This window comes from Cherax quadricarinatus, chromosome 4 (genome assembly GCF_038502225.1).
Source record: "Cherax quadricarinatus isolate ZL_2023a chromosome 4, ASM3850222v1, whole genome shotgun sequence".
Taxonomy (NCBI): Eukaryota; Metazoa; Arthropoda; class Malacostraca; order Decapoda; family Parastacidae; genus Cherax; species Cherax quadricarinatus.
In genome coordinates this window covers 2,814,330-2,829,684 of record NC_091295.1, presented here as the reverse complement: position 1 = coordinate 2,829,684, position 15,355 = coordinate 2,814,330, and the positions used below count along the sequence as shown (strand labels likewise).

General features: G+C 43.2%; 1 protein-coding gene across 1 annotated transcript in view; it reads left to right on the top strand.

Annotated features, from left to right (window-relative positions):
* LOC128684416 (probable glutamate receptor) overlaps positions 1-15,355 on the top strand; it is a 76,722-nt gene that overhangs the window by 44,370 nt on the left and 16,997 nt on the right. Inside the window, exon 10 of the mRNA XM_053770566.1 lies at positions 7,930-8,110. Coding sequence (XP_053626541.1) covers positions 7,930-8,110 — 181 coding nt within the window. The remainder of the gene's footprint in view (positions 1-7,929; positions 8,111-15,355) is intronic.

The following is a 15,355-nucleotide window of genomic DNA, read 5'->3' as shown; positions in this document are numbered from 1 at the left end:
AAAAAATGGTGGGGACTCGCAGGAACCAAGGATCAGATGAGAATGGTTCTGGTAGGGAGGAGTGGATGGAGGAGCAGTGGAAAAGGATGGAACAAGAGTGGGAGAGAAAATTAGGAGAGCTTTCTGAAAAAATGGAGAAAGAGCTCTCTGTGAAATTGGAAAAGAGGTTGGAGAAGGAGACAAAGAATTGGGAGGCACAAGTCGAAACTGCAGTAGCCAAGATAAGGGTCCTAGAAGTTGAGATAAATAGGCTGAAGCGAGTTACAGGGGCAGTGACCAGAGAAGACACAGCATATGAAGCTGCGAGGCCGAACAGGAAGGAAGGAATTATGAATTATGCTAAGGTCATATCAGTCTGCCAAGGAGGACCAAGGAGTGAAAGGGAAGATCAGCTGGTTGCAGATGGAGAGGGTGATAGGTCGAATGCTGAGGCACAACCAGGCTATCAAGAGCCACTGGAAAAATCAAGGGAGAAACTGACCACATACAGGCAGGATCCAGAGTCACAGAGGGTGAGGCAATGGGAGGAAGAAAGGGCAAAATCATTGTTTATCCATGGGCTTCAGGAGAGAGAGGAAAGGACACACACTGAAAGGCAGCAGGAAGAAAGAAAGGAGATTGAGAAAATCATCACGGAAATAGGTGAAGAGATGGACGAGATTGTAAATTTTCAGAGAATAGGGGGGTACTCGAAGGGGAGAAACCGACCAATCAAGCTGATTCTCAGGACGGAAACAGTGCGGAACAGGATCCTCCAAGAGAAACCACGATTGAAATACTCGGAAGAGTACAAGAGGGTGTTCCTAGACAGAGACAGAACAAAATCAGAACGACAGCAGCTGAGGGAGAGGACAAAAAAGCGAAAGGAGCTAGGAAAAGAGACAAGGAGGGAACCAGCAGAGGTCAGTCAGAGCAGAACAGAACAGCAAGGGCAAGCACACACACAACTATTCTCAGAACCATACAACCTATCACACCATCCCAACACACACTACAATCCATACCCACAGCCTCCACCCAACACCGAGCTATAGAATCCCACAGTATGCCACCAGGTCTCCCACCCTCACAGGCCCCCCAAACCACAGTGTTGGAAAGGAAACTGAAGGTATGGTACACAAACGCTGATGGAATAACAAATAAGTGGGAGGAGTGGCATGAAAGAGTCAAAGAAGCATCACCGGACATCATAGCTCTCACAGAAACCAAGCTTACAGGTATGATAACAGATGCCATCTTTCCAACGGGATACCAAATCCTGAGGAAAGACAGAGGGAACAGGGGGGGTGGAGGAGTGGCGTTGCTGATCAAAAATCGCTGGAATTTTGATGAGCTGGAGAGAGGAGACAGCGGAGAAGAAAGTGATTACATAGTGGGAACACTTCACTCTGGAGGTCCCAAGGTGGTAATAGCAGTGATGTATAACCCACCACAGAACAGCAGGAGGCCAAGGCAAGAGTACGACGAGAGCAATAGAGCGATGGTTGACACACTGGCTAGAGTGGCCAGAAGAGCTCATGCATGCAGGGCAAAGCTCCTGATCATGGGTGACTTTAACCACAAGGAGATCGATTGGGAGAACTTGGACCCACATGGGGGCCAAGATACATGGAGGGCTAAGATGATGGAGGTGGTACTGGAAAACTTCATGTGCCAACACGTAAGGGACACTACAAGAGAGAGAGGAGAGGATGAACCAGCAAGGCTGGACTTAGTATTCACCTTGAGTAGTGCAGATATCGAGGACATCACATATGAAAGACCCCTTGGGGCCAGTGACCATGTGGTTTTAAGCTTCGAATACACAGTAGAGCTACAAGTGGAGGGAGAAGCAGGAAGGCCAGGACGAATGAAGCCAAACTACAAGAAAGGGGACTACACAGGAATGAGGAACTACCTGAACGGGGTTCAGTGGGACAGAGAACTGGCAGGGAAGCCAGTTAATGAGATGATGGAATATGTAGCAACAAAATGCAAGGAGGCTGAGGAGAGGTTTGTACCCAAGGGTAACAGGATTAATGAAAAAGCCAGGATGAGCCCATGGTTTACCCAAAGGTGCAGGGAGGCAAAAACCAAGTGTGCTAGGGAATGGAAGAAATATAGAAGGCAAAGGACCCAGGAGAATAAGGAGAACAGTCGTAGAGCCAGAAACGAATATGCACAGATAAGAAGGGAGGCCCAAAGACAATATGAAAATGACATAGCAGCGAAAGCCAAATCTGACCCGAAACTGTTGTACAGCCACATCAGGAGGAAAACAACAGTCAAGGACCAGATAATCAGGCTAAGGAAGGAAGGAGGAGGGACAACAAGAAATGACCGTGAAGTATGTGAAGAACTCAACAAGAGATTCAAAGAAGTGTTCACAGAGGAGACAGAAGGGACTCCAGAAAGACGGAGAGGTGGGGCACACCACCAAGTGCTGGACACAGTGCACACAACCGAGGAAGAAGTGAAGAGGCTTCTGAGTGAGCTAGATACCTCAAAGGCAATGGGGCCAGATAACATCTCCCCATGGGTATTGAGAGAGGGAGCAGAGGCGCTATGTGTACCCCTAACAACAATATTCAATACATCTATCGAAACAGGGAGATTGCCTGAGGCATGGAAGACAGCAAATGTAGTCCCAATCTTTAAAAAAGGAGACAGACATGAAGCATTAAACTACAGACCAGTGTCACTGACATGTATAGTATGCAAAATCATGGAGAAGATTATCAGGAGAAGAGTGGTGGAACACCTAGAAAGGAATGATCTCATCAACAGCAGCCAACATGGTTTCAGGGACGGGAAATCCTGTGTCACAAACCTACTGGAGTTCTATGACATGGTGACAGCAGTAAGACAAGAGAGAGAGGGGTGGGTGGATTGCATTTTCTTGGACTGCAAGAAGGCGTTTGACACAGTTCCACACAAGAGATTGGTGCAAAAACTGGAGGACCAAGCAGGGATAACAGGGAAGGCACTACAATGGATCAGGGAATACTTGTCAGGAAGACAGCAGCGAGTCATGGTACGTGGCGAGGTGTCAGAGTGGGCACCTGTGACCAGCGGGGTCCCGCAGGGGTCAGTCCTAGGACCAGTGCTGTTTCTGGTATTTGTGAACGACATGACAGAAGGAATAGACTCTGAGGTGTCCCTGTTTGCAGATGACGTGAAGTTGATGAGAAGAATTCACTCGATCGAAGACCAGGCAGAACTACAAAGGGATCTGGACAGGCTTCAGACCTGGTCCAGCAATTGGCTCCTGGAGTTCAATCCCACCAAGTGCAAAGTCATGAAGATTGGGGAAGGGCAAAGAAGGCCGCAGACGGAGTACAGTCTAGGGGGTCAGAGACTACAAACCTCACTCAAGGAAAAAGATCTTGGGGTGAGTATAACACCAGGCACATCTCCTGAAGCGCACATCAACCAAATAACTGCTGCAGCATATGGGCGCCTAGCAAACCTCAGAACAGCATTCCGACATCTTAATAAGGAATCATTCAGGACCCTGTACACCGTGTATGTTAGGCCCATATTGGAGTATGCGGCACCAGTTTGGAACCCACACCTAGCCAAGCACGTGAAGAAACTAGAGAAAGTGCAAAGGTTTGCAACAAGACTAGTCCCAGAGCTAAGAGGTATGTCCTACGAGGAGAGGTTAAGGGAAATCAACCTGACGACACTGGAGGACAGGAGAGATAGGGGGACATGATAACGACATACAAAATACTGAGAGGAATTGACAAGGTGGACAAAGACAGGATGTTCCAGAGATTGGACACAGTAACAAGGGGACACAGTTGGAAGTTGGAGACACAGATGAATCACAGGGATGTTAGGAAGTATTTCTTCAGCCACAGAGTAGTCAGTAAGTGGAATAGTTTGGGAAGCGATGTAGTGGAGGCAGGATCCATACATAGCTTTAAGCAGAGGTATGATAAAGCTCACGACTCAGGGAGAGTGACCTAGTAGCGATCAGTGAAGAGGAGGGGCCAGGAGCTCGGACTCGACCCCCGCAACCTCAACTAGGTGAGTACAACTAGGTGAGTACATATAGGGAGGGAGGGAGCCAGGAGCTAAGACTCGACCCCTGCAACCATAAATAGGTGAGTAACACACAAGAACCAACATGGTTTACATGGGTTAGTTTTGGCAGACATCATCGTGAGTATCCACCGGAGATTACAGAGTTGTGACAATCCTCTGCATCAGACCGTTGCTTCTGTATCAGTGAAAGTGCAGTGTGCATGTTGGGATTTGGGGAGTAGCGGTGGTGAGGGGATCCTGCCAGTGGTGGTGTGGAAGGAGGTTTTGTTTACCTCTGTGTCCGGCCGGGGTCGGGGATTGGGGGAGGAAGTGGCCATTCACGACACCGTCACTGGATGCTCAACAGAAGAACACCTCGGTTAATAGTGAGGCAACTAACTACATGATAACCACCTGGTGGTTCACAATTACACTCATTCACCCACTGACTATAAGCCCAGAAATACTAATCTTAGTCTTAAAATAATAAATCCTAAGTAGTCATAAGTTTGCCTTAATCCTGTAAGGATTAAGAATTAATCTAAGTCTGCCCGAAATGCCTAGCCATGCTAGGTGTCCTAGTGGCCCCCTCTGTAATTAGTATTTTATAACATGTAAACCACACAATACCCAAAACCTGTAAACCCCACATTGTAACCCTTATAGAGAATAAACTTGAATTGAACTGAATTGAATTAGTGTGCTAACTGGCGAGGGTTTTTTCTAAATAGAATATTAAGTGCATAACAATTAGCAAAAATTATTCAGTGATGTGCATCTTTAGCGAACACACAGAACCACTCCCTCCGCCCCCAATCCATGATCCCCTCCCATCATCCCAGCCTAGGCCCACTGACTTCCTGATCAAGGGTGTTGCCGTTTATTGTCACACTAATTACATTATTATTATTATTATTATAATCTAAGGGGAAGCGCTAAACCCGTAGGATTATACAGCGCCCGGGGGGGGGATGTGGAAGGCATTCAGGCTTAAGTCGGGGAACTGGAGCACAGTTCCAATTCCCTAAATCAAGAGCCCCTCACCAACATCAAGGAACCTTCCATGAGGGGACACTAATTACAAGTTCTCCCGCTACTCCCCCACCCTCATCTCCCATGCATCCATGCTGTCCTTCACCCGTCACCCCACAGCTGGCGCCCTCCCACCCCTACGATATCAGAAATGTCACAAGTAGTCGCAGGTTCCCAGGAATCTTCACGACAGGGCCAAAGCCGTCGTTCACGAGGCATCTGCCGGGTGTGCTACAGGGAATGTGCACTCAATCCCTCAACTGGCAACATCCATGCACACAATGGATGTCTAGGCTCCAGGAGAGCTCCAAATGATAACCAACAGCCCCTCCAAGCAGACAGCGCTGACAGCTACCGTGACTTCACCTCTACAGAGGACATCAAATCTGCAATCAAATTAACATCCATCAGGACTCTGACACACATCCCCAAAGCAGCTCGCCCTCAAGCTGCTAGCAAATTCACTGACATTCTGAAGAAAGTCAACGAAGCTCCTTCAAACAACAGATCCTGGCACAACCTGCTGCTTTTTGGCAATGCCTGTTTGGCTTTCCGACCAAGGAGGGACAAGTCACTAGCAACACATGTTACCAGGGCAATAAATGCATTCCCAAGGGATGACAACCTCCTCCGTCTCCCCCCTAGGACGACAAACACCCACCGGGCAAATGCCAACAACAGGACACCCGACGCCTCAAAAATCAGAGCCCAAATTAGCAAAAAAATAGAAGAAGGTAATACTATTGAAGCTCTGAGGCTTATAACCAGTGAGGATACCATCGTTCGCAAGGATGTCAGCACGGCGCAAGCTCTGAAGGACAAACATACACCCAGGGCTCCCAATACCAACATTGACCTCCCTGACATTGCAGCAGGCAAAGAACATCTAACCTTACAGGATGCTGATGTGTATAAAGCTGATATGTTATTTCCACAGGGCTCAGCAGAAGGCTTCACCGGTTTAAGGCCTCAACACTTTAAACAAATACTCAATCCAGCACTTGGTGATGTATCAGAGAGGCTGCTGTCTGAACTCACCAAATTTTCCAACCTGTGCCTGCCTGGCAGTATTCCAGAGCCCATCAGACCCCTTTTCTTTGGTGCCTCATTGTGTGCCCTCCGGAAAAAGGATGGCAGAATCAGGTCCATTGTAGTGGGCAACATCCGTCGGCGCCTAGTCTCCAAGGTTGCAGTAAGAAGGGTGAGTCAAGAGGCTGCTGCAATGCTGAAACCAACTCAGCTAGGTTTTGGCATTCAACAGGGCTGTGAAGCAGCTACCCACGCAGCATGAGTATATATCAACAACATGCCCGATGAAAAAACCTTGGTCAAATTGGACTTTGCCAACGCTATCAACTCAGTCAGAAAGGATGCTGCTCTCCAAGCAGTTTATAGAAACTTCCCTTCCCATATCCCTTCATAGAATCGTGTTATAGTGTGACTTCCAAACTATTGTTTGGGGACCATGAAATTGACTCATGTGAGGGCGTGCAACAAGGGGACCCTGTCGCCCCCTTTCTATTCTGTTTGGTCATGAAGAAAGTCACAGAAGCACTCTCCAGTGAGCTCAATATCTGGTTCCTGGACGATGGCACCCTAGCTGGCACAACAAAATCTCTCCTAGAGGACATCAGTAAAATTAAAGACATGGGAGAAAGCCTGGGCCTTTCTTTAAACCCCACCAAATGTGAAATAGTTTCTACCAATAAACAGATGATCCAGAATATTAGCTAGGTTTTACCAGGAGAACGAGCCATTGATCCAGCCAATAGCACTCTCCTTGGTGCTCCTCTTGGGTCCAATGCCATCGATCTGATCCTAGAAAAAAAAGTCTCAGACCTCCGGACGATGGAAAGCAGGATGAAAGACACTGACACACATGATGCCTTCTACCTACTCACCAGGTGCCTGTCAATCCCAGAATTTACCTACTTTCTGAGATGCTCCCCAGCCTTCAGCAGTCCGAAACTCAAGGAATATGACTCTCTCCTTAAGACCATGCTAGAGAGTGCATTGAATCTTTCCCTTGAAGATGGAAAGTGGTTGCAAGCCTCACTTCCGGTCAGGCTTGGGGGGCTGGCAGTACGCAGATTCTCCCAGATCGCTCTACCAGCTTTCCTGTCCTCTTCCATAGCATCAAACGAGTTCATAAGACAAATTCTTCCTGATAACCTCAGTGACTCAGCAGGAATACAGGACCCTAGCTATGCCAGTGCCATTACTGAATGGGAGAGTCTTGCTGCTCCAGTACCAAACCCTAGTGCAGCACTGGCTCACAAACAGTCAAGCTGGGATGGCCCAATAACTGAAAAGGTGCTTGCCAACATGCTCAGGGCTGCAACATCTGTGAGTGCACCTCACTCTGGGGACTTCCTCCAAACAGTTCCCATATCGGCAATGGGAACGTGACTCGACCCTAAGACCCTCCGTATTGCAGTGGCGCCGCGCCTTGCTTCCCAAATTCACACAGAATATACGTGTATTTGCAGCGAAAAACAAGCAGACCAATACGGTCTACATGGTCTTAACTGTTCCAAAACCAAGGCCTGGCATGCAAGACACAATGAGGACAACAACATCATAAAGAGAACCCTTGTGTTGCAGTGTCTGACAGATTGAACATTAATATGGTATAAAATACCGACAGGTTGTTAGGTAAGATACCCAACTGTTGCATATGTGTCTTACCTAACAACCTGTCGGTATTTTATACCATTTTAATGTTCAATCCATATATATATATATATATATATATATATATATATATATATATATATATATATATATATATATATATATATATATATATATATATATATATATATATATATATATATATATATATATATATATATATATACACTCCTTAATAATTATTGCTTTCAGTCAGCGAATTCTGGTATATACCGGGAGGTAGCTGATGCTGAGAAGACTGGTCGACTTATATGGAGAACACATTCAGAGTTCGCCGAAGCATTAGATACTTTGGTGCGGCGGGGCGACCATGTCCTCATTGATGTTGATAATGCCATAAGGTCTTACATTGCTCAAGACTTCACAAAAACGGGTAATTTAAGTAAACTACCACAGGTTAATATAATTGTTTAACATTAATATAACTGATTTATTTGATAATATATTAGCCAAGATTGCTTTTAATGTTTTTTTGGTTAACTTCGTGGTACATTCTCTGCAAGTTTCTGAGAATATATTAATTTTTGTTAATTTGTTGTATTGCATCACGTAGTGTAATAACTGGTCCATCTTCCAGTATGATTAAGATGTGAGTGATGGTGATTATCTGATGTTAACCTCTGGGAATTCTATTTTTTACATTTACTGACTGTACCGGTAATGCAAATAAAAAGTCTAGTTATTTAACTTGAAAGATATTGTGTCGACGACGATCCGCTCTTCACCACTTTGTTTACATTACTCAAATATTTTCAACTCTCATGTTTATTCATTAAACATACATCGGTAGCGAATAATTATACTCTAAACTGCTTTTGTTGTATTCAGAATAATTCACAAATCAGCTTTATTTGTAAATTCACAATGGTTAAAATTTATAGCACCAACCATTATAAGACGTTTAAGTCTGCTCTTAGTTTCGTTCCCAGACTCGAGGTTCAATTTCAGTTCTGTGAAATAAAAATCCGCTCGAACAGTCTCAACAAGACATCATGGAGAAAATATATCAGGATAGATAAACAAAGGTATAGATATATAAAGTTGTATTGTTCCATAGCATTGTATTGCTTCAAAAACTGCAGTTTCTCCAAAAACTGCCCATCTCCAGGATGTGAGCGCACCTCACTCCGGGGACTTCCTCCAAACAGTTCCCATATCGGCAATGGGAACGCGACTCGACCCTAAGACTCTCCGTATTGCAGTGGCTCTGTGATTTGCTGCTCCAGTTCACACAAAATATATGTGTATTTGCGGCGAAGCGCAAGCAGACCAATACGGTCTACATGGTCTTAACTGTTCCAAAACCAAGGGCTGGCATGCAAGACACAATGAGGTCAACGACATCATTAAGAGAACCCTTGCTACAGCTGGATGCCCTGCCGAGAGGGAGCCCCGATCACTTGCAGCAAACAATACCCACAACCCAGCAAACCGCCCCGATGGGATCACCATCTATCCTTGGAAGAATGGCAAGCTCTTAGCATGGGACTATACCTGTGTGTCCACACTGGCTGACACCTACATCTTTCATAGTGTTGGGTGACAGGGAGGAGCTGCTGACCACAGGGAGGAGTACAAGATCAGCAAGTACAGGGACATAAGCCAACAGTATCAATTTATCCCAGTGGGATCAGAGACCTTGGGATCAAGGGGAAAAAATGCCACACGTTTCCTTAAAGAATTGGGTTCCAGACTCATCGACACCACCAGGGACCCAAGGACAGCCACTTTCATGTTCCAGCACCTCATCGTGGCCATCCAGAGGGGAAGTGCTTGCTGTATACTTGGCTCTCGTCTGGCTTCGGAGGAACTGGAGGAAATTCACGATCTTTAATACATTGTGCCATTGTATTCATGTTTGTCTTTTTCTGCAAATGTATTCTGTTTATTAATAAATGTTCACATAGAATATAAAATATAGGGGATGGTAGGAGAAGAAAATATTCAAACAGCTCCTGGGAGAACCTTGAGTTTTTCCTGAGGCACGTTTATTGTCTTCTCTGAGGATGAGGGTCCCCATTCCAGCTATAGAGGTGGCACTTCCCTGTATATATATATATATATATATATATATATATATATATATATATATATATATATATATATATATATATATATATATATATATATATGTATGTATATATATATATATATATATACATATATATATATATATATATATATATATATATATATATATATATATTTACACTGAGAGTAAAAGGTAGATGGGATACAAGGAGAATAGAAGCATCAGGGAAGAGAGAGGTGAAGGTTTATAAACTAAAAGAGGAGGCAGTTAGGGTAAGATATAAACAGCTATTGGAGGATAGATATGCTAATGAGAGCATAGGCAATGGGGTCGAAGAGGTATGGGGTAGGTTTAAAAATGTAGTGTTAGAGTGTTCAGCAGAAGTTTGTGGTTACAGGAAAGTGGGTGCAGGAGGGAAGAGGAGCGATTGGTGGAATGATGATGTAAAGAGAGTAGTAAGGGAGAAAAAGTTAGCATATGAGAAGTTTTTACAAAGTAGAAGTGATGCAAGGAGGGAAGAGTATATGGAGAAAAAGAGAGAGGTTAAGAGAGTGGTGAAGCAATGTAAAAAGAGAGCAAATGAGAGAGTGGGTGAGATGTTATCAACAAATTTTGTTGAAAATAAGAAAAAGTTTTGGAGTGAGATTAACAAGTTAAGAAAGCCTAGAGAACAAATGGATTTGTCAGTTAAAAATAGGAGAGGAGAGTTATTAAATGGAGAGTTAGAGGTATTGGGAAGATGGAAGGAATATTTTGAGGAATTGTTAAATGTTGATGAAGATAGGGAAGCTGTGATTTCGTGTATAGGGCAAGGAGGAATAACATCTTGTAGGAGTGAGGAAGAGCCAGTTGTGAGTGTGGGGGAAGTTCGTGAGGCAGTAGGTAAAATGAAAGGGGGTAAGGCAGCCGGGATTGATGGGATAAAGATAGAAATGTTAAAAGCAGGTGGGGATATAGTTTTGGAGTGGTTGGTGCAATTATTTAATAAATGTATGGAAGAGGGTAAGGTACCTAGGGATTGGCAGAGAGCATGCATAGTTCCTTTGTATAAAGGCAAAGGGGATAAAAGAGAGTGCAAAAATTATAGGGGGATAAGTCTGTTGAGTGTACCTGGTAAAGTGTATGGTAGAGTTATAATTGAAAGAATTAAGAGTAAGACGGAGAATAGGATAGCAGATGAACAAGGAGGCTTTAGGAAAGGTAGGGGGTGTGTGGACCAGGTGTTTACAGTGAAACATATAAGTGAACAGTATTTAGATAAGGCTAAAGAGGTCTTTGTGGCATTTATGGATTTGGAAAAGGCGTATGACAGGGTGGATAGGGGGGCAATGTGGCAGATGTTGCAAGTGTATGGTGTAGGAGGTAGGTTACTGAAAGCAGTGAAGAGTTTTTACGAGGATAGTGAGGCTCAAGTTAGAGTATGTAGGAAAGAGGGAAATTTTTTCCCAGTAAAAGTAGGCCTTAGACAAGGATGTGTGATGTCACCGTGGTTGTTTAATATATTTATAGATGGGCTTGTAAGAGAAGCGAATGCAAGGGTCTTGGCAAGAGGTGTGGAGTTAAAAGATAAAGAATCACACACAAAGTGGGAGTTGTCACAGCTGCTCTTTGCCGATGACACTGTGCTCGTGGGAGATTCTGAAGAGAAGTTGCAGAGATTGGTGGATGAATTTGGTAGGGTGTGCAAAAGAAGAAAATTAAAGGTGAATACAGGAAAGAGTAAGGTTATGAGGATAACAAAAAGATTAGGTGATGAAAGATTGAATATCAGATTGGAGGGAGAGAGTATGGAGGAGGTGAACGTATTCAGATATTTGGGAGTGGACGTGTCAGCGGATGGGTCTATGAAAGATGAGGTGAATCATAGAATTGATGAGGGAAAAAGAGTGAGTGGTGCACTTAGGAGTCTGTGGAGACAAAGAACTTTGTCCTTGGAGGCAAAGAGGGGAATGTATGAGAGTATAGTTTTACCAACGCTCTTATATGGGTGTGAAGCGTGGGTGATGAATGTTGCAGCGAGGAGAAGGCTGGAGGCAGTGGAGATGTCATGTCTGAGGGCAATGTGTGGTGTGAATATAATGCAGAGAATTCGTAGTTTGGAAGTTAGGAGGAGGTGCGGGATTACCAAAACTGTTGTCCAGAGGGCTGAGGAAGGGTTGTTGAGGTGGTTCGGACATGTAGAGAGAATGGAGCGAAACAGAATGACTTCAAGAGTGTATCAGTCTGTAGTGGAAGGAAGGCGGGGTAGGGGTCGGCCTAGGAAGGGTTGGAGGGAGGGGGTAAAGGAGGTTTTGTGTGCGAGGGGCTTGGACTTCCAGCAGGCATGCTTGAGCGTGTTTGATAGGAGTGAATGGAGACAAATGGTTTTTAATACTTGACGTGCTGTTGGAGTGTGAGCAAAGTAACATTTATGAAGGGATTCAGGGAAACCGGCAGGCCGGACTTGAGTCCTGGAGATGGGAAGTACAGTGCCTGCACTCTGAAGGAGGGGTGTTAATGTTGCAGTTTAAAAACTGTAGTGTAAAGCACCCTTCTGGCAAGACAGTGATGGAGTGAATGATGGTGAAAGTTTTTCTTTTTCGGGCCACCCTGCCTTGGTGGGAATCGGCCGGTGTGATAATAAAAAAAATAAAAAAAAAATATATATATATATATATATATATATATATATATATATATATATATATATATATATTTATTTATTTATTTATTTATTTATTTATTTATTTATTTATTTATTTATTTATTTATCTCTCTCTCTCCTCCTGCCTCACTTCTGTTACTGTGTGACAAGACATGTCATCTCTAAATTTGCGTTGGCTGTTGCTTATATAATTATTTATCGCCGGGAGCTCCACTATTCCCTTTCGGATTATATTTTATATTATCTTAAATAGCATACATGTCAATGATACAATCTTTTATTTCAATGCTTCCTGTCTTTCTCTTTTATTAAATACTGAAACAACATTTAAGGTCTTTCAAGTTTCTGAAAATTAGTCCACATCCATTGACTTACTGTAGATTTTAACTAGTCTCCCGCATTCGTTGACTCCCCTTCTGGTTCCCGTTCCTGAACATTCCTATTGTACGTCTTTATAAAATCTTTCATCTCGTCTTAGTTTCATCTTCTTGAAGCTTTTCTTCCCTCATTCTTTACTTTACACGAAATATTTGAAGCTTAGCATTGTATGGTTGCTTGTGCCCAGATGCCTCTCATAACGTATTTTATCTTCATCAGATGCCCTTACAATGAATACCAGATCCAATGTTGATGGTTCGTACCATTCTCTTTCTCTCTCATACTGTGTCCCATACTTGCTGACACACTTCTTCATCACATCTATCACCTCTAACCCTCTACATTTTTGGTCCCCCGTGTGAATTCTCTCAGACTATTTTTGGGGGGTTCAAATTACGCATGATAAGAAACTTAGTTGTGGTCATGTGTGTTTTTCTTGCTGTCTCTATTATGGGGTCCACCAGTGTATCATCTTTTCATTCCTCCCTCGGTCTCGTCCTGTATGGTGGTGGGTTGTATATCACTGATTCTCCCCGCCATGTAAACATTAGACTTATTTCTTTTCATCTCTTTCATCTCATTAAATCTCCAGTGATTTATTATTACGTGTTCCACTCTTCTGTTTCCTCATTCTTTCCTCATAACATGGTATCCTGCTGGAAATATTTTATCTGTTATTATTTCAGTTTAATCTGTGTAAGAACTATCACATCTTGGGCTGCTTTTGCTATCCATTCTTTTAAATTTGTTACTCCGGTGATATTCTATCTGCATTCATGAACCCTGCTCAAAATTGTTTTTTTTTTTTCTAAGCATTCGTTTTCCTCACCCATATGTCAACAGAGTGATGGGTCTGGGATTGATGTGAGCATAGATAAAAGATGTAAGGGCTTAGGGGTTAATGTTGTAGATGAAGGAGAGGAAGGAGAAGTTTGGGTTGAATTAAGTTAAACTGCTAAGAGAACACAAGTCTATTAATCAACTTGTTTTCAGATATTTCTGAAGGTTGAGTGTTCCCTCCGCATGCTATCTCTCTCTATTTCTTTCTCCTGTCCTTGACAATTCTACAAACGGTTCATCGACTGTTCCTTCTCCAATTCTGTTCTCTTCTGATCCAAGGAAACATGATTATGTTTTGATGTGCTTCTCAAGAATGTTCTCTATCTCTAGATCTGATTTCGAGGTGATCCAGACCAGATGGATAATTTGAGAGGCCATTATTAGCTTTGGGAGTACGTCCCTATTATTAATATTATTCATCTGCGCTAAATTTCCTCTCATCCATTACTTTCATTTATTACTGTAATCACCATCATCCTCATATACATATATTTCACAAATTAACTCCCTATTTCTTTCACAATCATTCCATCCAAGTTACCTTGTCTGTGGTTATTGGTTTCCATGTTTTCTCTCTTATCACTTCCCATGACTCTCGTGAGCATCTTGGCTATGGTAATTTATTTGTCTTACTTTCTAAATTCATCTAATAGTTCTGCTTTTCCCTTTATTATATCTGCCCTTTTACACCCTTCCACTCAAGTCTTTTTCAGAGTTTCTTTCAGAATTGATATTTTTTTTAGTCTTTGAGCTCTATCTTCCGCAGCAGTTGCCCTTTGTCCCATCCTAACCTTTCATCCCTGTGGCATGCAAAGAGTATGTTACAATTTATTCAGTGTATGTCATACTCCCATATAGGCTGTCTCCCAACCAGCAAACCGGGTGCTAAGGGTTTAACGATTATTGGGGGACCCGTCATTAAATCAGTACCTTGGTTCATTGACCAATTACAGGCGAGCTCGCCTGTGGTCAGCATTTGTCAGACTTGCCTACCTGCTGGTTGAGTACGGTGCTCTCTCTCTGGCTTTTGCTTTTGCCTTTCTGTCACCGTCGTGTGGTACACTTACTATTCAACCTCTGTACATAGTGTACATAAGTATATATCTGGTGAATTATATCTGGTGAAGGAAATGCAATTTATAGTCTATCTGCTGAGGTTTTTTTTATTTTTTTTTTTTTTTTGGTCCAAAACCTATTGTGACCAGGTCACAGGTCATTGCGACAAGGTCACAGGTCATTCATAATCCCTTTCTTTTAAATACATTTACATCTTTTCTTTGTATAGTATTCATCTTTCTTTCACATTCCTCGTTCATTTCGCTTTTCAAATTTACTATTGTCAAATTTGAAGGGATACCATCTAAACATCTCTTTTCTTTCCCTGCATAATGAATGCCTTTCTTTTGATTTCAAATTTATTTTCCCTGCAAATTTATTTTCCCTGCTGTTTCCGAACAGTCAAATGAATAGGTCGTAGAGTTCTTTAAAAGCAGCCAGATGATGAAGAGACAAATTCTGCCCATGGTCGATATTCTCATATTAGTCTGTAGTTAGTCAGGCTATAAGTTATTATGTAGTACAGTGCCTGAGGTGTGTGTGTGTGTGTGTGTGTGTGTGTGTGTGTGTGTGTGTGTGTGTGTGTGGGAGTGTACTCACCTGTTTGTGATTGCAGGGGTCAAGATTCAGCTCCTGGCCCCGCCTCTTCACTGACCGCTACTAGGTCC